Genomic DNA, 22,813 nt, shown 5'->3' on the forward strand with positions numbered 1-22,813 from the left:
TAAGCCTAATTCAATGAGTTCGATCAGTAAAAGCAAAGGAGAAGATTAAATACTTTACATGATTTTACACGAAAGAGGATGGCTTTGGCAAAACCACAGAACAACAGCTTGAAACAGACACAAAATTGCCAAATCAATTTGTCCATCTCTTGTTGTAACACGACAGACTGGAAACCCTTGTTTCTGTTAATCTGGGTCTTCCAGTTTTTCACGAAGTTTGATGGACTTGTGTCACGTTCAGTGGGTGTATCGTTATTCTGTTAGTAATTGGCTGGTTTACTTTATTCTGAACAGTTAGAAAAGAGTTAGGTAAAAATGCATTTTTTTTTTTTTTGTTTATTGCATTTATTGTTCTTCAAAAAAAAAAAAAAAGTTCAGTTAAACATTAACATAAAAAATGAGAGTTCTTAGTTTTTGGTGAAATACGCGGGAATATGGAACGTTTATCCCAGTAATTAATATCAGCTCTGCGACGAGAAGACTTAAAAACATTACACTTCCTCAGCATCTGATAATTATTTCCATATATCTCAAAATAGCTTTGAAGAGAAACGTGGTTCAGTTTACTAGCTGCATTACGACTTGAGTCGGGTCAGCTTGCGCATTCCGCTCGCAGGTAATGTTCTTTATGTCAAAGTGGCCTTTTTTAGCATTAAACCGAATGCAAGACGCGTCCGAATACACGTCGGGTTTTACCTGCGCAGTAACAGGCGTGACTAAAAAGCGAATGCTGTTTAAATGAGCTGAAACTAACCCAAATATCCGGGATTTCCGGTGGGGAAAATACGGAAGAGAGGTGTTCTGTGCGCTACGTGGCCACCTGTGACAGCAGCAACCGTAGCAGCAGCTCGCGCTGACAGTTTGACATGATGGAGTTTGACAGAGCAGAACAAGACGACGACAGGACAGGGACAACCAGCGAGAACGGCACTGCCACCGAAACCCACGCCGAGGAAGGCTGTAAATCATGCGGGGACCACGGAGAGCCTCAGAAGTCGTGGAGTTTGGAGAGAAACTGGGGGTTTGCTTTAGAGGAGCTCTTCAAACTTGCGCTGAAATTCTTTAAAGGTAACTTAAGGAGTGGTAACGAAGTAACCCAGACTTCCACTGTCCCCGGTAAATGTTCGCGACTTTATTTCGTCCCGTCGCACCTGCGGTTATGTCTGTTTGTTGGTAGCGAAACAAAATTAAAGTCCCTTTTCTGTGAGTCATTGTCTAAGAATGGATGATCTGGAGAGAGACACTGTAGCAAGAACTCCACCCATTCAGGAACTCGAGTGCCATTCATGATAACCATTATTCGGGTTCTCCTAGATACTGTCCACGATGGGTAATGTACATTTTGTCGTTGTCTCACGTAGAGATGAATGGGAAGGCGTTCAACCCGACATATGAAGAAAATCTCCGTTTGGTTGCACTACATAAGCAGATCACAATCGGTCCTTATGATCCAAATGCATGTCCAGAAATTGGGTTCTTTGATGTACTAGGAAACGACAGAAGGTAATGGAGGAATAAGTGTATAAAGCGCAGTTTGGCTTAATATTGATGCACATATAATAGACTATGTATTAGCATGTTATTGCACATACTAGCATATTGTATTTTCTGTACCATCACTGTACTGTTTTGTAAAGATATCGTTTGATCTTTTAAAGCCATGTAGCGTAGTCCTAAAATGCATGTAGATCTTCATTTAGTTTCACTGCATCTCTCAGGAAGGAATGGCTACGGCTGGGCAGCATGGCTAAAGAAGATGCCATGGAGGACTTCGTGAAGCTTCTGAACTCCTGTTGTGGCCTGTTTGCAACATACGTGACATCGCATAAGATTGAGAAGGAGGAGCAGGAGAAGAGACGGTGTGTTCTGTATTAATTACAGGGACTCAAGTTTCTTCTAAAGCAGCCTGTTAATATGTTGAGACTCGCAGGAGTTCCTTTTTAATCTGCGTGTGTTTGGGTGTTCAGAAAAGAAGAGGAAGAACGTCTCCGGCTGGAGAGAGAAGAGCAGGAGCGGCAGAGACTGGAAGAAGAAGCGCGGCGCAGAGAGGAAGAAGAGAGGAGGACAAAAGAAGAGGAACAGAGAAGAAAAGATGAGATGGAGAGGTTAAAGATAGAGCAGCAAAAGTAAGTGATGATGTTCAGTGATATATATATATACACACACACACATTTTAGAAATAAGTACCTTTTATCCTAGCTTGAACTTTTTGTAGAATTCAGCTTAAAAAGTGTTTATCTCTATGTGTTACTATCAGACAACAGATCATGGCTGTGCTGAATGCACAAACGGCGGTACAGTTTCAACAGTATGCCAAACAGCAGTATCCAGACGATCCAGACCAGCAGCAGTTACTCATCAGACAGCTGCAGGAACAGCACTACCAACAGTACATGCACCAGGCCCTCCGCTTACAGCAGGTACGAGCACAACCACAGACTAGGCTTCTTATCACGATTCTTAAAGGTGTCCTTAATATTTTGATACAGTAAAAGGCCTTTGTACCTTTAAAACTTATCGCAAGTGTCGTCGCTCAAAACATCCTCCCGGGTACAAAAAAAAGCTTAAGGAATGACTAGTTTACTCAATGCGGGAGTTGTGGCTTCACTCTCACTGCCGCCGTCTATACAGATGTCTGTCCAATTTCTGACGTACTACTGACAACAGGACAAAGGGAAAAGTTAAAGAACATTTACATTCGTCCAGTTAAAAGCGTCCTACAAAAGGACCTCAGCATCAGAAACTGGTGCATGTCCCGGAGCACGGAGGAGGATCGTATGATTATTCTAAGCATTTCACTGCAGATCATAAATGAGGCACGGTCTAATGGGTTCGCACAGAAAGTTTTGGCAATAGACGGAAACTGAAAGTAAAAAAAGGAAATGGATTTCATACAAGCGCTTTTAAAACACTTTTTCAGAAGGGGCGTAGATACTTTCCAATGAAAAATGACTTCAATCATTACTGAAGTTTACTGACGAGCACTGAAGGTCAGAATAGTGAGTTGAAAATCATTTTTGCAAATATATATTTTTGTAAACAAAAAAAGTACATTGATACTTCATTTTAACTGAACCCCAAGAAACATGTTAAAATAATAAGAAATGTGCCATAAACCCTTTTTATTTCTCCTATCTGACTTCAGATGGCCTTACAGAAGCAGCAGGACTCGAATGTGAATCAAATGTCAGAAGATGTTCCTTCTCCTGTGTCAAATGAAGTTGTGCCCACCTGCAATTCCAACAGCCAATCGAATTCATTAGAGATCCAGGAACAACAGACAGACTCAAAAGCCTTCCATTTATGTGTAGAAGGCAAACCAGGAGGTGTGTCTGTCTGTCCGTCCATTGTTAAATTTGTCAAAAGTGATTTACATGTTATTTTCGAATGACAGTACCATTTTATTTACTCATTAAAAATATGAAGAAGAAATAATAGAATAAGATAAGAATGCTTTCTTAAGGATCACCAGCTTTTCTAGCACATATAGTTATGCAGTTTTAATTAGTAATAATATTTCACAATAGTGGTATGGTATAAAGTAGCAGATTTATTTGTCTTTTTTTAGGTATTTGTGTCTTATTTCTGGTTGCATTACACATATAAAATATAATTGTAAAATAAAAGTTATTTGTAACAGGCATAACACACCTTTTTTTCTTTCTTAAATGCAGAAGTACCCATCATTGCTCCCTCTATGTGGACACGGCCTCAGATTAAAGAGTTCAAGGAAAAGGTGTTGCACGACCATGACTCTGTGATCACAGTGGGCCGAGGGGAGGTGTTGACGGTACGGGTGCCCACTCATCAGGATGGCTCGCATCTGTTTTGGGAATTTGCCACGGATCACTACGATATCGGCTTTGGGCTGTACTTTGAGTGGAAGGACGTGACCATGCCGGCAAGCGCTGCAGCCACAGAAGGTAAGAGGGTCCATTTCTTTCACAAAGAGATGTTCTGTGAAATATTTATCCGTTACATCATATTTATTTTTTTATTTTATTCCGTTTCCTAATTTAATCCACAGAACAAGTTGAAGGAGAGAAGCAGACAGAACATCGTCCAGTACTACATGAGACACAGAAAGAACATTGCCCACTACTACATGAGATTGTTCCCGTTTCCCGTCGTGACAGCCATGAGGAAGTTTATGCAGGCAGTCACCAGTATCCTGGTCAAGGAGTTCATCTTTTGAAATTTGACAATTCGTACTCCCTCTGGAGGCCAAAGGTTGTCTATTACAGAGTTTATTACACCCGATAACCATCAGCAGACCAGGTTCTGCATTCACAATCCACCTTTGAGCATTTTAAGAAAGTCTTTTAACAGAGGTCCAGTGCTCAAGCTGTTGAAAAATGCCGTTTGTTTTGAATGCAAATGAATTTGCATTGCGTTCTCATGATACCATTATCCTGCTTTGGACACATGAAGTCCTTGGATATCCTATGCTTTTATATATATATATATATATATATATATATATATATATATATATATATATATATATATATATATATATATATATATATATATATATATATATATATCATAGACAATTCTCGTCTTAAGTTTATTATGTTTAAATCAATGAAGGAGTGGTGTAGACTATTTTATTTTTAAATTGATGATTGATTCCAGCACTTTAAAGTTTAATATGAATCCCAAAACAGATGATGCTTCAGCATGTATTTCTTTGGTTTATAGGATTTTTTTATGTTTTTGTTTGGGTGGTTGAAGGCATAATAGATCATTTAATAATTGTTTCTTTTTATATTATGGCCTAATCTTATTGTAAACACGATTATTCCATTTTATGTCTTAATTATTACTATTTGAAAGGTTGTCTGTGTGTTTGCACAAAAAAATGTCAAGTCAAGTAAAGGTTTCTGGTAAAAGTTAATATTAATAATTTTTTTTGTATTTTCTTGTCTAAAGCAGACGTGTGTCCTGCCGACACCAAAACATATATGCATCTATACAGATTACACAATTTTGCACACTACAATGATAGAGGCATGTTGTTCGTAGACAGATAGAAGAGGGGGAAAGACTAAATATATTGGATTTATAGTTAAAAAAAATGTCATTTAATTCTACAAGAATTATAAGTGGCAGCTAATCTTGCAGCTAAGGTTTAACCATGTAAAATACTGAGGGGGTTTTGTCTTTTTAATTGTCTTTGTAATTTTTGTATAAATAAAATTGGCCCATTGATATCTGTAGACCTGTGGAGGGCCCCACAGTGCCATCTAATTTTTTGAAACATTTTGTGAGAGCGGTATATTTTATGTGAAATAAATGCTTTTATACCCTTCATAAGTGCGCACGTAAAATATGAAGAATATTTAAATTATCATGAAAATGATTGTATGACCCCACGTGTCATTATCCTATTTCTCTGCATCGTTTCAGCCATGAATATTCAAAACGTTAAAATCATCCAGTATGCGCAAAGATACTTTCATGTTGTAATAATGCGGACTTTAATAGTGTTTAAATCAAACATTATATATACATACCAATTTAACTTATTTGGTAATAAAACAAAATGTAAAATATCCATCTAGTGTTTATCATAGTTTGTAGTAGTGAGTACTACACGTTTAGTTACGTGTTATAGCAGCATTTATAGCACAGCGTAAAGTAGAGAGCAGCCTGATCTTGTCCTCTTCTCTGTCTGTAGCACAAATCCACTGGCGCTTCGGGCTCTCCAGAAGAAAAGCATTTCGAACATCTGAAATGATTATGGATAGGTTGAACTGTACATATCATTTCATATTATATAACATTAATAACACATAAGCCACATAAAAGTCAAATAAATGCAGACTTCCGGTTGTGTAGCATAGTATTATTTGCTCATTTTAGAGGCAACCCAATGAACAGTATGTACTTGTAATGACACGCACACTTAGTGTCCGTGATGTCCGTGAGATTTAGACAGTGAAGAGCCACAGAGGCCAGAAAGGTGTGAGTCGTATTCACTGCCAGACAAAACGGTACGTTTGACACGCTCCTCTCAGTCAGCACCAGAGCATCATTGAACAGAAACAGCCCCAGGTCACTCGCATGCTCATACATCCTGAGAAGAAAAGAAGAGAGAATAAACATTTCACAGATCAGTGGGGTTGCTTGAGTAAAATGTTACCGTAAACGAATAGCGCGCCCCAAAAAGTTACATTTGCCCACCCTCTGGTCATCTGAGATGTAGATGAGTTTGTTTCTGATGAGAGATGAGACGAGAGTTGATATCAACAGCTGATACAAACGTCACAGTAATCCACACAACTCCATCGATTGACTTCTTTTGAAACAAAAAAGCTGCTTGTTTGTGAGAAACAAATCCATCATTAAGGTGAGTATTTCACCTTTGCTAAAATACGTAGGGTTTGATGAATCAAAAACCCTACGTGAATGAATATGGACACTAAGATTTGATCAGAACATTGAAACATGAGATCCAACAGACTGTCACAGGACAGCTTGCGACTTTACCACAAAAGAACACTTGTGGACAATCCCAACTCGGGAAGGAGATTGTCAATTTTGAGCCAAGCAACCAAAATAAATAGTCAAAGACATAGCTCATCATGGCCATTACATGAGTGAAATAATTAGCGAATTAGGACGAGGTGATCCCTCAGATGTGGAAAGAAGACATGGCGAGCGTGACGAACTGCTGGCATTTCTATGCAGTTGATGTGCAGGCTGCTTTGGGACGTCGACCACAGGTGCACCTTCACATCCCAGCCTTTTGTAGTCCTGCTAACCTTCCCTAGAGGACTCTGCGTTCCAACCATCGAGTGTTTTCCGCTGGGACAGGTCTGATACGCAGGCTCTGTTCGCTCTGATTAGAAAGCGTCCGTGACACCACGCTCTGAAGAGTACTGAGGAGGCTGCGGCCATTAGACCCAGCAGCCTTTTGAAGCGCTTTCAGGGGGCAAGAGATTCAGATCTTGAAGGATCTTCTTACTGTGCTAACTAATAGTGTTTTCACTATATTTTGGATTTAAATATCTAGTGCAGAGTTGATGTTATACAACCGATTCAGAATCACTTCTGGATTATTGTGATGTTTTTATCAGCTGTTTGGCACCTATTGACTGCAAAAGATCAATTTGTGAACGAGTGATTTAATGGTAAGCTCCTAATTTACTCATTGCAAAATTAATGATTGATTTCTCTTGTCCCACCATAAACTCATTTACACCCTGGATGGCCTCAAGCTGAGATTTGTTCAGTTTTGGAGGAGCAACAAAAATATTAGCTTCTTATTCATTCAAACATATTGATTTATGCTGTTCTTAGTCAGCTCCAAACAGAAGAAGGCTGGCTTCGGGCAGACAGAGAGACTCCTATTTCTCTGTCATTTGATCTCAGGTCATTGGGAGCACCTGAGAGAGGCAGCAATGTCTCCATTAAGGCAGCTCAGCAATGCCACGTCCTGAGTGGTGACCAAGTATCTGCTTTCCTCCAACAAATTCTAAATAAAGCACAAAAATCCTCTGTTATACTGTGTGCATGAACACTGACATCCGCATATAGCGCACTGAAAATACACACGGCTGTCCATCACGTACTTTTCCTGTTCTTTTAAGTACAGAACACTTGCTTTGCGACTTGTAATGGCCTGTGAGAACCTGATATCTGTAAATGAATGGCTGCGGCGATGGCTATGCAACTTACCGGGCAGCTTTGAATTGTGTTCTGCGCCTCCATGATTCGCAAGTCTCTGTCCAGACTCTTTTTTAGCTGGGAATGAATAGCAAAGCATCGTCTCAAAGGCGAAGACGCGTGTTCGTGATTATTCACTGAGCGCTTTGTTTTTGAACACACCTTGTGGACGAAGCCTCTGTAAGTCAGCAGTGAGCTGAGGGCAGATGATAACTGTGCGTAGTCTGGATGCTCAGACGGTGTGTGTAGCGTTAATGACTGAAGCAAAGTCACATACTCCTCCACTCGTGCCGATGGCGCGAGAAACAGCTCCTGGAGACTGGATGCACATTTGGAGTGTCGTTAGAGTCACTCTTGTACAGCTTTTCTCTTTTGTCTGAAAACCAGCAGAGCTGTACTTTTTACTGTACCTCAGCATGCTGGTAGCAATGGTCCGGTCGTGTCTCTTTAGAAAGCTGCGGAACACTGGAAGCATCTCACGGCACTACAAAATATACAACGTTAAGATAATGCCAGTGATTCAGTACATAAAGTGTTATACACCGGAAGAATGTTTTTTAAGAAGTCTTTTATGCTACCCAAAGCAAGTACTCAATGAAAACAGTAATAGTCATAGCAACAGTAATTATTTAAATAATTGTTTTATACATTTTTAAAAATGCAATTTATTCTTGGTGCCAAAGCTGAATTTCTGCAGTCATAACTCTTCAGAAATCATGCCAATATTTGGTGCAAGAAACATTTCTGCTTTCTATTATCAGTGTTTAAAACAGTCATGCTGCTTAATATGTGTAACATATAAAACAAGTGTTTTTGCCGCCACTTTTATAAATTGTTATATATCATAAATATGACTTATTCATTCATAAATGTTATTAGTTTTATAGGGCTGTGTCTGAACTAAATGTTCATAAATAGGTCAAATCATCTGCGATTTCTAAAGTATTTTCAACTTGCTGACATTAAAAAGTCTGCAGGGGTCTCCGTGTTAAAATTTCCTGTTTTTGTACATTGCTTGTACCGCATGATTTTGATTTGCCAAACAAATAGCGTTTCAAATATTTAAATTTGATCGAAGCTGCTTCACCTCTTTGATTATGAAGACAATAATATATCAGACCGAATGTTTTGCTTTTAACGTACCTTGTCTATACTTCTGAGAATGGTAGGATAGTTGTTGAAAAAATTAGTGTAGACCCGTAACTTGGTGCAAAACTTGACACAAACATCCCCCACACACTGCAGCGGACCCCACTCCTCCCACCTCTCAGTCAGCTCCTTCAGAAAAACACTGCGAAGGGCAAAGTTTAAGAAAATGACAAAGCAACAGAAACAGACCCAGAGAAGTACATTTGGAAACATTTGGAAATATTTGACCTGTTCGCCTCCAGTATATCCAGCAGAGGGCAGAAGATGGTGACGAGACTGACAGAGCTGATGATGGCTCGGTTGGAGTCCAGTGCTGCTCTGAGAGGGGCGTAGTAGACTGTGGCCATCACTTGAAGTTGCCTCACATATGTTCCCTCGCTATTTAAAAGCTCTTTGCATACAGCGCCGCGTCTGTCTGCATCACTTAACAAGCCCTAACAAAAAACACATTTTAAGCACTGAAGGCACTGACCAAACCAGATGAATGATCTACAGCAAAAACAGCAGCAGCAACCTTCGGAGATTCCGGGCTGAGGCCATCAAAGGAAGCATTTTCTGTAAGAAAAAGCGGGTCTGCGTTCTTCAAACCGCTGCTGACTGACGACTTGAGTAGAAAGTGACCCAGGAAGTCTAAGGGATCATCCTACAGAATCACAGTGGATCAGCTTTAGTATAATGCAGCAAGATAATCTGAGATTTACTGGAACAAAACGTGTCTTGATTACCGGAGACTCATTCATCAGGGTCACGAGCCCATGAACCACACGCTGCATGACCTCTGATTTAAGGGAAATGACAGGCATCTTTATATGATCCCAGAGGAACCGACCTGGAATGGCCAAATAAACAAGGACAATGGTTCAAATATACACAGAGGAGGGTAAATATAAGGTATGTAATTGACGTAACTGCACAAGACTGTGTTTTCATTTCTGACTTGCCCAGGATGCGGCCTCTGATCTCCTGACACATGAAGTGCAGCTGTGGCCCCAGCTGTTTCCGCAGATGCTTACAGGTTTCCTCTATCCATTCAGCCTGTCTGCACCAGCTCAGAAAGAGGGTCTCGTGTAGGTACACCAACGGAGGAAACTCACCAGACCCAGACCACTCACTGAGAACTAGCAGAAACACAGAAATATGACGCTTTATTTATAGTCTAATCAAAAATAAATATATGTTATAATACATGTTATAATTGCTTTTTAAATCAATATTAATTTATGATATAAGATATAAAATATAGTTAATGAAACTCTATTTTATATATATTTAGATTTTTTTCAACAACATTTTTCTGAATCTGAAAACATGCTAAATTTTAATAATTTATCAATTAATTTATAAGAGTTGCATAATTAAAATTATTCATAAGAATTAATATTACTTACTGTTTCATTATAAATTATTGTTTGTTATGAGAGACATAACATACATAATATTAAAATTCTATAATTCAATATTACATATTATTTCATTGTACATAATATATCAAATTTAGGCTTAATATGAGAGGCCGTCATCTATACTGTTAGTTACCTAAAACATATCACAGCTTGCACCTTATTGGTTACTAAATAACACAACTTCTATTTGCGTTATAGTTTTGATAACTGTACTATTACTGTAAAATATGGTCGACTCAAAATATAATAAACCACTCTGAAAGGATTTTTCTGCAACTCACTGTGCTGGTAGGAGCCTGTACAGATTCCTGTGGGAGCTCTGACATTCAGACCAGTCAAAATGGACAACTTTCTCATCAGATCCATCCCTGCAACTGAACAATAAAACTCCTCAATAGCAAATACTTAAAGTTCCACTATTATGGATTTTTGAAAATGACCTTTCATGCATTGTGCAAGTTAATGAAAACATCCTGCACGTTTTAAATCTTTGAGCGCACTGTGTATAAAAATAGTCTCTCAAAAGAAAGAGTCTGAAATCATTTTATAAAATAAAACATATTGCCCAATTGTTGCATTGGACTTTTTGCATTGGTCTGAATGAAAATGCAAATTCATTCTTTGCCACTAGGTGCCACTTTGGGAGCGTTAAAAGTTCACAAAAATTGACCAATCACCAGAGGGGGTTTGGAAAAATTAATAGTTGAACAAATTGTTTGGCAGTAACTGAACAAATTAGAGAAAAATAAAAGCACATTATAAGAAAAAGAAAGTGTTTTTTGATCTTGCAAGCATAGCGACCCGTTGTTTGGTATTACCAAAACCAAAATATGAACCATTATCCATAATAGGGACACTTTAAATGTTACTTGAGACAAAACAGACAAACTACCTGAAGCTGCCAGGGGAGCAAAAATGTTGAGACTCCCTCCTTCTGAAGCAGGAACTACCCAACCACACAGATTCTCCCAGAACTCCCTCACACACGGCTTCAGTAGTGTCTTCTCACTTATACTCATTTCTAGATAAAAGATAATAACGTATACATAGACACCAGTATCTATTCCAACCGGCAAAACCTGCCTGTTAATATTACCATCTGTGAGAGTTATCTCTTCTGTGCTTCCTGTCACCAGAACGCCAAGACTTTGCACCATCCTGCCTTGGATCACCCTTTTCGCCAGAGAAAGCAAAGCCTCTAAGGTCATTCCCTGCGAGTCATACGGTAAAACCACCACAGACACTTGCGCCGCAGCCAGAAGCAGCTACAAATATAAAGTTAAGTTCATAAACAACTGTCTATCATTCGGCAAGAGACATTACCCCATAGGCATGAGTGACAAATAAAGCTGTACCTCGTATCCAGGAACACTGGATGACACAAGCAGGAAATGAGGAAGAGGACTATAGGAAGATTTGACCGGCTGGGCAAACATTGAACTGAAAAAAAACATTTGAGAAGATTTATAAAAGGAAGGCTCCTAAATTACGGTGAATATAGAAATATCCAGAAGGATATTCACCAGTGTTGCTACTGTAATACTGACCTATTATTTTTCAGTAAACTAGTGGCGCATGTGCTCCCAAGAGTGTTACTGAAGCTTAAATCAAGACGTGGTTCTCTTACATCCACAATAGAGAGTGAGTTATTCAGTCTGCACTTGTCCTATAAGAAAACCATGACAAATAACACTTTTCTGTACATTTTCCTTGCGTGTGGGGCAAGACTAATATTGTGTTACTTCCAACATGATGACGAGTAACTAACATAGTCAGTGATTTAATTCCTTTGTAATTGAAACCAGGACAAGAAATAAACAACAAAATAAAATACTGGATGAGGCATGTTAGTAGACAGTCAGTTTTTGCTGTGCACTTTTATTGTCAGTGTCTCACCCCAAATTGAACAAGAGCGGCAGTGATTGGCTTGTGAATGGTTCCAGTAAATGATGTGCCCAGTTTACTGGTGTTCAACCATGCCCTCCTGGTCTTCAAAGCAGCACCTGTGGAAAAATACAAAGACCGGAGAGTCGGCCAACTGAGATTATTAGCCTCAGATAATGCATATGAATTAAAACTCCACAACCTCAATTAGATAACTTCCTAAGGGAAGGTAGAGTGCATGAAATGCTGGATCCCTGGGACTCACTTTTATGCTCTGCTACCTTCTGTCTGATAGTTTGTCTTATTTTGTGTTCTCTCCATCTATCCTGCTGCTCCTCTGGTGCCGTCAAACTCTCGTTCAAGGTACCATAGACACCTGCTGCTTCCCGCGGAGTTAGAATATCTAAAGTGGCGGTACAAGCCACATAATGTCTTTTCCATGCCCCGTACTCATGATCTGAGGGGCTGTAGGGAAGAAACCAGCCTAGACGCATACACTTTGGAGACCACAGACAGTCCTAGAGAATCACACAGAGATTGTAATAACGTCTAGTGTTCATTCTGAAACTTAAATTGAGCCTAGTTTAGAACGGTTTCGGTAGCTAACAATGTTTAAATGAAGAGATACATTTGATAAAAGCCCAGTTTCTAGTATATTTAAGGCACATTTGCACTGATTCATTTCATTACCTGCTCTGCCAGAAACCTCCAATGCCAGCACACCTGTGCTGCAGAGCAGATGTCTCGAGGACTGAGGAAGGACATGATGTAAAGAGACAGAAAACGAGGGAGCACAGCTGTGAAGTCCATCCGAGCGATGGGGACTGATTGCGCCAAAAAATCCCTGGCGAACCTAAAAAGATTCAAAAGAAAAAACATACATTATCTACAAATTCTCTGCGCGAGAAAGTGTTGTTCGTAAAAAATCGTGTCAATTCAGAAATCGGGAATTGAGAATTTACTTGAGCTGGGTTTTGGAGCATCTTTTCAGCAGCTGACAAATAAATTCTTTTCTTTGTCGGTCTGTCCACAGGTCAAACCAGTGGAGGATGAGAGTAGTTCTTTCCTGGAAAAGCTGCAAATGGATTTATTGAGATTAAAAGTGGTTGCAAAAATACACACACACACACACACACACACACACACACACACACACACACACACACAAACAGACGTAAAAATTAAATGAAACAAAGTGAATTAAAAGTGACATAAAATAAATAACTTTATAAAAACACACATTATATAAATGTAACTTTTTCCTGACCTGTTGGTTGCATGTTTTGTTTGTCACAGGCGTCCACGCGCTGAATCTGGTTTCTGTGGCGTCCGGCAGAGACTGTCTGTAATCACTTCCATTCATCTGCCATTGATTAATAATATCCGGATTTCCGCGGGTTCTCGACTTGTGGTGAGTTCTAGACTCCACAGACATCATAATAAGTAAAAAATGCTTTAAAAAGTTGAAAACTGACGCCGCCTTTCTCCGATTGTGGAAAACAAAAACCAGGCGGGACACGTCTATAAAGTGAACATTAGGCGTTCTGCTGGTTATAGCGTTGAGTTCTAAAGGAACCTCCAGTAAACATCCAGGAACGGAACAGCCTGCTTTAACGCGCTCGTTTCCCTGGAGACCGAATAACAAATGAAGCTCTGCGAATTCCTTCGCACGAAGCGTGTTGCTTTCAGCGGCTTTTTACACATTCATGTTAAAATACCTAAACTGCATAAATTCTGCAGTTATTATACAAAATTGTGAAATCAGATGTGGGGTAATACAATTGAATTTTATTGACAGAAAAATGAATAAAAATCAACAATCAGCCAGTAGCCTATGTTACGCTTTACATTTCCAACATTTCAATTCAAAATAAAATATGTAAATAGGACTATAACCAAAAATATACAATACAATTTTACTTTCATTCTGCAGTCTCGAGAAACTGACGTCTCGATGAAAATAATCTGCCATTTTCTTTCGTTCATTCCCTTGAGACAGGGCATAAATACAGACGGAGCCCATCGGTTCCTTGTTAAAGTGAATTAGTGAAAATGCGAAGGTGCTGCTATTGTACAACTCCAAGGCAACATTTAAGCATAAGATTAGAAACCACAACGTTATCGAACATTACCTCATGAACATATATTTCTCGTAACGGGTGATGAGAAGGACAAGTGAGTGTTTCCATCACAACTGTTTGGATTTGTTCTTTGATATCATATCTATAAAACTATAGAGTGCAAACAAGCCAAGCGGACCAATTCTACAAGTTTAAGATCCAGTGTCACTGTTACGCCTGTAATACTGCTGTTTCTCCACAGCGTTTCTGTGCTAAATATGCACACTGTATTCTCCATGGTCGAGCTTTCGCCGTTCATATGCTAGATGTTCTGGGGACATCTTGACTGTCAGCAAGGTTGAGCTTTTGTCTGAAGAGTTATAGTTAAGGATATTCACCCAAAGCATATGAAAATCACTTTTGTTTGACAACTTATAAGAAGAACATCTTTTTTAGCTTCAGAACATGTTAGTTGATGAAGTGGATTACTTTTCACCGGAGGAAGTATTATTATTATTATTATGTATTTTTGGTAAAAAGCGGCGGTACCCATTCACTTCCATTGGGGAGAAAGTGACGCAACAATGCTAAATTTCTCTAAATCTGTTCCGACGAAGAAACAAACCGCATCTTGGATTGCCAGAATGTAATACGTTTTGAACATTTTTTCATTCTTTATTATAACATCATTCAGTTCAAAGACAACATAATTGGCGAAATCGTGAAAGGATACATTGAGGAGCTCAACTCTTCCAGCTAAAGAAAAAAAAAAAAGAATTCCTTAGATTTTCTGAATAATTAGACGAAAGAATTCACAGATGTGTGACTAAGTATTTAATACTGTTTTGCTTACATTTAATAACAGTTTATCCATGTTGGTGTCGTAAGCGGACTTCCTCTGGTCTTCTGGCAGCTCATCCACTTCTCCATACAGATCGAACTGCAGACGTGCCAGCGTTTCCTGCATTTCTCTCACATGCTCCATCTGATCAATAGAGCACTCGTTGCCTGATTGAGAAAAGATTTACATTTTAATCAAAACTGTAAACGCACTTTAATTGTGTATTAATTTGTAGCCGCGCTGTGCGGTAAGAGCTCACCGAAAGCTTGCAGTTTTCCAGAGTGGAAGTCGTTAAGAAGGCCGAGCAGCCCCTTCTCCATCTCCTGAACATCAGACACGTCCGTGAGAAACGAGTGCTGGATGTGGGCAGACTGGTTGCTCTTCCCCGACTGACTCTGAGGCCTTGGCTTGTCTCGCACTCCCCTAAAACCCCGAAGTAAAACAAACCAACGAGGCAAAATATGAAGACCGAAAGAAGAAACTGTGATTTTTCAACACATTTAATACGTTAGACTGCGCTCACCTGCGATACTTTGTTCTCTGGCTGGAGTGTGTACCGCCAACACCGAGCGATCTGCCGCCGGATGTGGTTTTTCGTGCGGTGATCGAGGGAGGAGGCTGGTTGGAAGATGGTTTGGGGCTCTTACGTTTCTTATTTTTTTCTTCCATTGTGTCATCCGAATTACCTACAGAATACAGCAGCACTTATGAGCAGAGATGCCTGAAAGGTGTGAAGCGATTTGAGTTTACAATAAAGCATGTCTGTTATCGATGCCCTGCAAGCTCACATTCACGCCTTTCAACCACAAGGAGCCCCATTTAAAATGCAATTTTTTTTTTACAGTTTACAATTAGTTGCGTGATTCAGTATTCAGTTCAGGTATTGCATATTCCGCTATAAAAACAAGTTACTGGTGGATAAAAAAAAAAACATTTTACCAGGATATAATATTAATAATGCATTAACATTCCGTAATATAATTCTTAAACGATATACATTTTAACTTCGTTTTGTAGAACCCGCGGAAGTTTGCTGAGGCCCCCTACTGACTCCGGCTGGAACCTCTAATCTGCGATTATAAGCGTTTTATTCATGATCATCAACCGACGAAATAATTCACACTGGCAATCAAACTTCATTTAATCACTTCCTGGCGTATTAAACCGCGTTATCGCGTGGGGTGACACGCGTTTCTAATACTATTACAGTAACACGCAACATGTAAATAATACGCGAGAGTCGAGGCGCGACGCCGAGTCGTGAGAAAACATGCCTAGTAATCACGGGAGCCATGTAGTAACGCGCGCAGTTGTATCGTACGTATAATTTTACCGCACAAAGGAAGACTCCGCTGTTTAAACCGATATATTATCCCCTCTGAAAGACATTCTCGACGAGATTAGGCTGCCCTAAAGTTGGTACAACCGACCAGCAAGTTTACAAAAGGCACTTCCGGGATTTACACGTCATCTCGGTCATATCAACGCGCACTGTAATTAAACTAAAGCCGCGGTCAGAAACTGTACAAATTATTTTATTTTTACCCACGAACATTTTGGTTTAATCCGGTTTTAAATGAAAGTCTAAATGTTGCATAACAGTTACAGAGAGTAACTTAAAGATTAAAAAAAAAGCTTTTAAAAGCCTCTGGCTAGAGTGGACAATTGTAATGTTATTTATTTAAGAAAATCATCATTACTTAGGTATTCACGCATTACACTAATGACGCACCAGAAATATACACGTCGCTTCCTATTTTGTTTTCATACAGTGGCTTAGTAATAATCGTTGCAATTAGGCCAAAACATCTTTTTTTACTTTTTATTGAGTGCTCTATTAAAACGTCCCCAATCTGTAAAAACCCCAACATCTATTCTGGCGTTATTAATAATTATCTTTTCTATTTATACTCGCTTCCCAGTTGACGCATGCGCACCAAGTCGCCTGTCATATGACCGCACATGCGCAGTACTGCCGTAATCTGAAGGAATTTCGGAAAGTGTTTGGATCAGCGCGAACAACAAACGCTTTCTTAAGACTTTTAACCGATCGATTCCAGTCGTATCCGTCTCCTGTCCTGGGATTAACCTCAGTAAGTAGCGAGTGAATCGTTGCGCTCCAGCTTGCGTCCAGTATTTCAAATCAAGAGGATGTTAATGCGTTTCTACTTCCCCAAAGCGGAACTGAATACGAGACCAACTCGCCAACTTCTGCCTTAAATAAACAAACGCATTTTCTCAGTAAGTTAGCGTTAAAGAACGCCGCGAAACATCATGAGTAAACAGTAAGTAAAAAAAGCACTGTCTGTAAGTAGTGGTGTTGGGATCTTGGAGTCTCGGGGAAATCACCAGGACTTTCCCACTTTCAAAGTAACTAACGCAACTTTATTTACCTGGAAAAAGTGCGCTCTGTCCTTCTGGCGTTGGGTGTAAACCGTGCATCTTGTAATCAGCGGTATTAAACATCACTGCTATTGGTGTATACACTCAGATAAGATCGGGTTGTCTTAAGAAACATGTATGGTTTCCTGAATGTTGCTTTGGAGGATTTGTCAGTTCTTTTATATATATATAGAGAGAGAGAGGAGTCATGCTGTAGTTGAATCCCATTTGAACATAACGCGGGTCCAGATATTGCTGTTTATAGTCTGACTGAATACAGTGGAAATAGTGTGAGAGACATGACGTTATTCCTTTACCTCGAGGAACCGGTTTTTGTTGACAAGCTGGAAATACTTATTTCTTGAAAAGGCGTCTCTGTTCAGTGGTGTCAGTAACGTGTCGTCGACCCCCTTAAAACACTCTTGAGAAACCTGGAGGTTTAAGTTAAGCCCGTTCAAATGGATAGTTTCTCCCTCAAAAATGTAAACTCTGTCATTTGTTCAACTTTTGCAAAAGCTAGTGTAAGGCAGGATTTGCTTAGTCATTGCATTCATTGCATCCTTAGTCGTTTTGTGCTGGAGAAACAACACAATTGTAATTGAAGTGTTTATTTTGTTATCGAGCGTTTGCGTCTACCTTTTGAAACAGGAAAAGGCTGCAAAAATAAAGGAAAAGATGCAGGAGGTCGTTTCCTTTGTGCAGACAGGCCTATTACACACTCATAAGCACTTTATTAGTCGTTATGCCAGTTTTACCACATCAGCGCATGTGAGATTTACGCTGTGAGGGTTATATGCTAGTCGATAATTGACTGGAGTGTCCTCAGTATCTGTTTATTGGTTATTGTTTTAGGAGTATTTCCGCTTTTTAGGGTTCTCGGCAATTTGATGTACGCCAAAGTGGCCCGTATCTTACGTCGAACACGTCGTCCACAAAAGCTCGATAGAAACATCACACTTCTTTTATCTCTCTCACACCCATCCCGCACCATTGTGTACAGTGTTTTAAACAGCACAGACATGCGCATTTTCGGTTTTTGTTTAAGGATGTACTGTCAGCGCCGATCAAAAGCCTTGTCCGTGCTGTTCATGACCTTTCGGTGTTTTCTGAGGTGGAACGCACTTTATCGAACCTGTCATTAATTTTAAAACGCATTCGACAGCTGATAACCTTTCACGCTCAATGGCTTTGTTTTCAGCATACATTTTGACTTTCTCACCCGCAATTCTGTCATGTACTCAGCCCCGTGTCACGAAAGACTTTCGGTCTAGCATTTAAAAGATCATTCGAGCAGCATGAGGCTGAGTAATGACGATGGTATTTCCTCTCATATTTCACGGGAAGACTTTTTCCCCCCCTGTGGGCACCTTCGCTTGTGTGGGTGTGAACGGCGTGTAAACTTTGACCTTACCTCTGCCCTCCAGACCTCAGAGCGTAGAGCTTAAGGCCACTGGAGGGGCGGCAAACTTGGACACCAGCAAGATGGCAGACATGACGGTGGAGGACATCACATTGAGAGCCAACCAAGTTACAGATGAGGTAAGCTCTTCGTCTGTTTCTACAGAGCTGGAACAAAGTAACTAGTCATGTTTTGATTGCGATTTGGCAAGTCCTGTATATGTGCCCGCTCATTGTTTGTGACGGGAAAGTCAATGCAAAGTATTTTTCTCTTAATTTTATTACTGTTTTTCAACCTTATAATACCTTTCTTGCACTAAGGTTTTCCTCATGTCTCCCGGTTGACTTTGCCGTTGTCTGTGCTGCTAAAATTGTCAGATAATAACATACTCCTTTCTTGCTTTACTCATAACTTTGTTTCTTTCTCTCTTTCTCCTTCCTGCTGCCTCTGAAGGGACTCACATGAGCCTGTGTGCTGTAATAAAGACTAATAACATGAAGGGGACGCTGTGCCCATGCACCACAGCATGGGTGACCGGGGGTAAACTAGAGATCCATGAGACCCCCACCCATTTTTTCATTCTTGCATTACATTACATTAGTGTTTAACCACCCTTACCGGGTCAAAAATAGATTATTAGTGCTGATTGGAAACCAGTACGCCTGTAATTTGTGTTCCATGCATGGCTTCATAGCCTTACCTAGGCTTACGTGATAAGGCCAAGGACTCTGAAATGTTCAGTGTGCATTGTTTTAGCTGACGTTTGCATGCAGGACTCAAATTAACGTTCAACAGAATAGCTGCTGTGTCACATCACTCTAGTGATTTGACTACCTTTTGAATATGTGTGCTTTTGTTTCTTTCAGTCACTTGAAAGCACTAGGCGGATGCTGCAGATGGCGGAGGAGGTAAGATTTCCAACGAAGCCTAGAGGCTTGAGAAACATGTGACCCGTCTGCGTTTGCTCGCTAGAATCCGAGATGCATGTTGATGTAAGCTTTTGTATATTTTCAGAGCCAGGAGACGGGAGTTAAAACCATGACCATGCTGGATGAGCAGGGAGGTGAGCGACTGCATCTTTTCCATTCATCCTTATTCCTGAAACCCACTCTGTTACATTAAATTGCTGCTATAATCTATAAAACTTTTAAGAACGTGTCGGCTGATTTTTATTGTTGAAACCTGCTTAATTACGTCTTGATTAGAGCAACTGAGGCTAGTCGAACAAGGAATGGACCAGATCAATCAGGACATGAGGCAGGCCGAGAAGAACCTGACCGATCTGTCCAAATGCTGTGGCCTGTGTGTGTGCCCGTGTGACAGGTTCGCTATTATAGCCGCCCTTCTCAGCTCCTGGATTTAAAACATTCTGCTGTGTGTTGTATCGTATTGCGCCAAATTAAGTAGCGTTTTTGTGGGGACTTTGCATTTTACTAAAATTTAAATCAATTGTCAAAAGATCTTTCTGGGGTAAATTGCTGTGTTTTCATCCAAAGATGCAAATTTAACAAAAATTGCGTCGCAAGCGCCGTTTTGTGCATTTAGTGAGCAGAACAGTCACTTTCTGTAACTTGCGACAAATATCACGAACAAAAATGAAATTTGCTGCAGTAGAAGGCACTGTTTATAATCATTTTTTTTGTATACAATATATAACGAGCTTCAGAGCGGAGATGAAACACTCTTGTTATCTTATTTTTGGAGCATGCTGTTTGGGAACGCAGTTCTGGGAATTAATTATAACTAAGCCCTTCGACGCGAATTTGTTTAAACATTGTAGAATGATAAACCTAGCATTTCAGACGCTGTGCAATGAGATTGTTCCTTTGGTTTTTCCAGTTTTCAGTCTCTTATGACAAAGCCATGGAATTTTTTTTTTCTTATTGCTTGAAAACTTTACCCTACTGTATGTTTTTATGCACTTTTTTTTCATGCAGTGCAATTTAATGCAATATTCCAAAATGCACATGGATGGTAACATAGCAAACGAGGTTATTAAAAACCTCTTTTCTTTTAGAGTGACTTCTATTGAGCATGATGGGAGATATAAGAAGACTTGGGGCACAAGTGTTGACCACTCCAGCGTGGAGGGAAAAGAGGGCGGTGTTGTGTCCAGCCAGCCCACTGCCGTTCGTAATGGACAAGCTGTTTCCAGCGGCTCAGGGGGCGCATCTGGCCAATACATCAAGAGGTGAAGGAAAAATAACACTAAATAATAAGATTACATCCGGTTTCAGACTTAAATCGTTTAATTTGAATCAGTTGCTTAAAGCAAGAAAATGTATGAAAATCTGACATTAAAAGCCACTTTTTTTCTTATTTCTGTGCTTTTACTGTACAAACATTTGTGTAGCTGGACTGTTGCGACGTTTGAATAAGCTTCCACTTTGTTGCGTGCCTGTCAGTCAATATCAAACGCCAAAACACGAACGTTTTTAATATGTCTGAATATTAATTTAGACCTTAAGCAAAAAGTGTTTTTTCTAAAAGTGTACTGATATTTCTGCTTTCCCATAGAGTAACAAATGATGCACGAGAAGATGAGATGGAGGAGAATCTGGATCACGTGGGCAGCATTATCGGGAATCTCAAGAATTTGGCCTTGGATATGGGAAATGAGATTGACAAACAGAACAAAACCATTGACCGCATCACTGATAAGGTAAAGCTGCACCATCACACAACTCGGCATCTAGTGGATAAATATTCATACTTATTTGTTTAAATGAATATTGTTTAATAAACAATTGTATTAACACACAGAAATTAGAGATATGTATATATATATTATTTTTTTCCAGGCTGATATGAATAAAGCTCGCATTGATGAAGCCAACCAGCGAGCCAACAAACTTCTGTAGAGAATGGACACTGCCAGATTCACTCAGGAGCCTGATTGTTTGATCTTTCTCACACACACACACACACACACACACTTTCTGCTTCACAGCAATGAATTGCAGCAAGTGAGTAAAGTTCTTCCGATGCCATCTGTGCCTTTTTTTCGCCGCTCTGTTTGTTCTATTGTAAATAGTTGAACACATGCACACACAGATCTGTTCCAGAGCCTCCTGTACAATCACGTCTTCACCCTTCACATGTGAGACAAATATGCTGGACGCACCGAGTTTTTGTTGCAGTTGTTGTTGCGGCTTTGCTCACTGCCGTCCTCTCAGTCTGTAACGGAAGGAGTCTGGTCTTTGGAGATGGTGATGGGTTTTGTCCGTCCCTCTCCCTGCACTTCAGTCAACATGGCTAAATGTTTCACTAATCTGAATGAGGGGCCAAAGACTTCCGACAGAACTTTGAATGTTCTGGTTTGCTGCCCTCATAGCCTTTGATGTATGTTTGGGCTAATGATATAATGTTTGGTTTTTATGTCATTTGTTTTCTGTTTAGCTCTACCTGTGACTGATTATACTCATATTTAATTATCTTAAGACATTAATGGGCTTTGTGAATACAGTTAGTGTTTTTCAATGTTTGGGGGAAAGTCCTTTTTTTGGAATCCTTTTTAATGGCATAATTTACCATGCTATACAGAAGTAGGACATTTCAATGTATCTATTTTACTGCTAATAAAGCCAGTATAATCATTCCTCGGCATTTTCCCTTTTTTTGTGTGTGTAGAAGGGACTTTACTAGTAGAGGGCGCTGTCACATTGCTTTGCTATTGTGTGGTGAAACTATATATGGTTAATTTTGCAAAGTCTAAAGTAGATTTCTTTAGGCAATGCAACAAATTCTCGTCAAAGGCAAAATGTTTACCTTGTAAAACCACAGATTCCACGTGTTTCTATTGGACTGACCGGAATTAATCGCTTAATGGTAAGCTCTCACCTATTATGAAAAAATATGCATCGTAACAGAAGTGTTTGGAATAGCAAGTAGAAAAGAATAATAATGTCTTTGTACGCCTGCTAATATATCTACTGTTTGTATTGCAAAATATTATTCCTCACTATGTAGCAATATAAGATGTTTATAATATTATTTTCAACTTTTACAAAGACACTTTAAG

At 39.7% G+C, this 22,813-nt stretch overlaps 4 protein-coding genes across 10 annotated transcripts; 2 read left to right on the forward strand and 2 right to left on the reverse strand.

Annotated features, from left to right (window-relative positions):
* Positions 1–421: 421 nt before the first annotated feature.
* Positions 422–4,461, forward strand: zgc:162964 (uncharacterized protein LOC560569 homolog). Its single transcript, XM_043262326.1, has 8 exons — positions 422–1,068; positions 1,362–1,503; positions 1,719–1,859; positions 1,968–2,126; positions 2,258–2,420; positions 3,146–3,326; positions 3,675–3,923; positions 4,028–4,461. Exons 1-8 carry the CDS (start codon positions 867–869, stop codon positions 4,261–4,263), a joined length of 1,473 nt encoding a protein of 490 aa, XP_043118261.1. The 5' UTR covers positions 422–866; the 3' UTR covers positions 4,264–4,461.
* Positions 4,462–5,459: 998 nt separating this feature from the next.
* Positions 5,460–13,774, reverse strand: LOC122361854 (epithelial cell-transforming sequence 2 oncogene-like). 2 transcript variants are annotated; one of them, XM_043262917.1, is made up of 20 exons: positions 13,378–13,774; positions 13,073–13,185; positions 12,801–12,963; positions 12,376–12,628; positions 12,123–12,229; positions 11,774–11,892; positions 11,582–11,666; positions 11,323–11,491; positions 10,508–10,600; positions 9,765–9,941; positions 9,549–9,652; positions 9,338–9,466; positions 9,052–9,257; positions 8,818–8,965; positions 8,085–8,158; positions 7,837–7,993; positions 7,687–7,752; positions 7,395–7,483; positions 5,910–6,082; positions 5,460–5,734 (listed from the first exon to the last, which is right to left on the reverse strand). In XM_043262917.1, exons 1-20 carry the CDS (start codon positions 13,546–13,548, stop codon positions 5,604–5,606), a joined length of 2,727 nt encoding a protein of 908 aa, XP_043118852.1. In that variant the 5' UTR covers positions 13,549–13,774; the 3' UTR covers positions 5,460–5,603. The 2 variants fall into 2 exon arrangements, with proteins under 2 accessions (XP_043118852.1, XP_043118850.1); XM_043262915.1 differs by lacking the exon at positions 5,460–5,734 and adding an exon at positions 11,119–11,247 and having other exon boundaries at positions 5,741–6,082.
* Positions 13,775–13,878: 104 nt separating this feature from the next.
* On the reverse strand, positions 13,879–18,798 carry ccdc28a (coiled-coil domain containing 28A). 4 transcript variants are annotated; one of them, XM_043262963.1, is made up of 6 exons: positions 17,405–18,798; positions 15,535–15,697; positions 15,271–15,434; positions 15,024–15,178; positions 14,904–14,926; positions 13,879–14,540 (listed from the first exon to the last, which is right to left on the reverse strand). In XM_043262963.1, the coding sequence occupies exons 1-6, from the start codon at positions 17,475–17,477 to the stop codon at positions 14,486–14,488; spliced, it is 633 nt and encodes a 210-aa protein (XP_043118898.1). In that variant the 5' UTR covers positions 17,478–18,798; the 3' UTR covers positions 13,879–14,485. The 4 variants fall into 4 exon arrangements, with proteins under 4 accessions (XP_043118898.1, XP_043118900.1, XP_043118899.1 ...); XM_043262965.1 differs by lacking the exon at positions 17,405–18,798 and adding an exon at positions 16,333–16,533; XM_043262964.1 differs by lacking the exon at positions 17,405–18,798 and adding an exon at positions 16,345–16,495.
* Positions 16,688–22,390, forward strand: snap23.1 (synaptosome associated protein 23.1). Of its 3 annotated transcripts, XM_043262957.1 has the most exons (9): positions 16,688–17,104; positions 17,191–17,296; positions 18,818–18,932; positions 19,659–19,700; positions 19,807–19,855; positions 19,998–20,115; positions 20,810–20,983; positions 21,310–21,454; positions 21,594–22,390. In XM_043262957.1, exons 2-9 carry the CDS (start codon positions 17,286–17,288, stop codon positions 21,651–21,653), a joined length of 714 nt encoding a protein of 237 aa, XP_043118892.1. In that variant the 5' UTR covers positions 16,688–17,104; positions 17,191–17,285; the 3' UTR covers positions 21,654–22,390. The 3 variants fall into 3 exon arrangements, with proteins under 3 accessions (XP_043118892.1, XP_043118891.1, XP_043118894.1); XM_043262956.1 differs by having other exon boundaries at positions 16,688–17,296; XM_043262959.1 differs by lacking the exon at positions 17,191–17,296.
* Positions 22,391–22,813: the final 423 nt, after the last annotated feature.

The sequence above is a fragment of the Puntigrus tetrazona genome, chromosome 17 (genome assembly GCF_018831695.1).
Source record: "Puntigrus tetrazona isolate hp1 chromosome 17, ASM1883169v1, whole genome shotgun sequence".
NCBI classification, from domain to species: domain Eukaryota; kingdom Metazoa; phylum Chordata; class Actinopteri; order Cypriniformes; family Cyprinidae; genus Puntigrus; species Puntigrus tetrazona.

What these genes read in the sequence shown, in the direction of transcription:
- zgc:162964 (XM_043262326.1), top strand. Translation starts at nt 867, where the DNA reads ATGATGGAGTTTGACAGAGCAGAACAAGACGACGACAGGACAGGGACA. An exon ending in TGCGCTGAAATTCTTTAAAG is followed by an intron (nt 1,069 to 1,361) that starts GTAACTTAAGGA and finishes TGTCTCACGTAG; the next exon opens with AGATGAATGGGAAGGCGTTC. An exon ending in AGGCCCTCCGCTTACAGCAG is followed by an intron (nt 2,421 to 3,145) that starts GTACGAGCACAA and finishes ATCTGACTTCAG; the next exon opens with ATGGCCTTACAGAAGCAGCA.
- snap23.1 (XM_043262956.1), top strand. An exon ending in CCAACCAAGTTACAGATGAG is followed by an intron (nt 18,933 to 19,658) that starts GTAAGCTCTTCG and finishes TGTTTCTTTCAG; the next exon opens with TCACTTGAAAGCACTAGGCG. An exon ending in TGCTGCAGATGGCGGAGGAG is followed by an intron (nt 19,701 to 19,806) that starts GTAAGATTTCCA and finishes GTATATTTTCAG; the next exon opens with AGCCAGGAGACGGGAGTTAA.
- ccdc28a (XM_043262963.1), bottom strand. Translation starts at nt 17,477, where the DNA reads ATGTTTAATACCGCTGATTACAAGATGCACGGTTTACACCCAACGCCA. An exon ending in TGGATAAACTGTTATTAAAT is followed by an intron (nt 14,927 to 15,023) that starts GTAAGCAAAACA and finishes TTTTTTCTTTAG; the next exon opens with CTGGAAGAGTTGAGCTCCTC. An exon ending in GAAGAGTTGAGCTCCTCAAT is followed by an intron (nt 14,541 to 14,903) that starts GTATCCTTTCAC and finishes ATAACTCTTCAG; the next exon opens with ACAAAAGCTCAACCTTGCTG.
- LOC122361854 (XM_043262915.1), bottom strand. Translation starts at nt 13,548, where the DNA reads ATGATGTCTGTGGAGTCTAGAACTCACCACAAGTCGAGAACCCGCGGA. An exon ending in TGCTCCAAAACCCAGCTCAA is followed by an intron (nt 12,964 to 13,072) that starts GTAAATTCTCAA and finishes GAATCTTTTTAG; the next exon opens with GTTCGCCAGGGATTTTTTGG. An exon ending in CCGCTCTTGTTCAATTTGGG is followed by an intron (nt 11,893 to 12,122) that starts GTGAGACACTGA and finishes GTTTTCTTATAG; the next exon opens with GACAAGTGCAGACTGAATAA.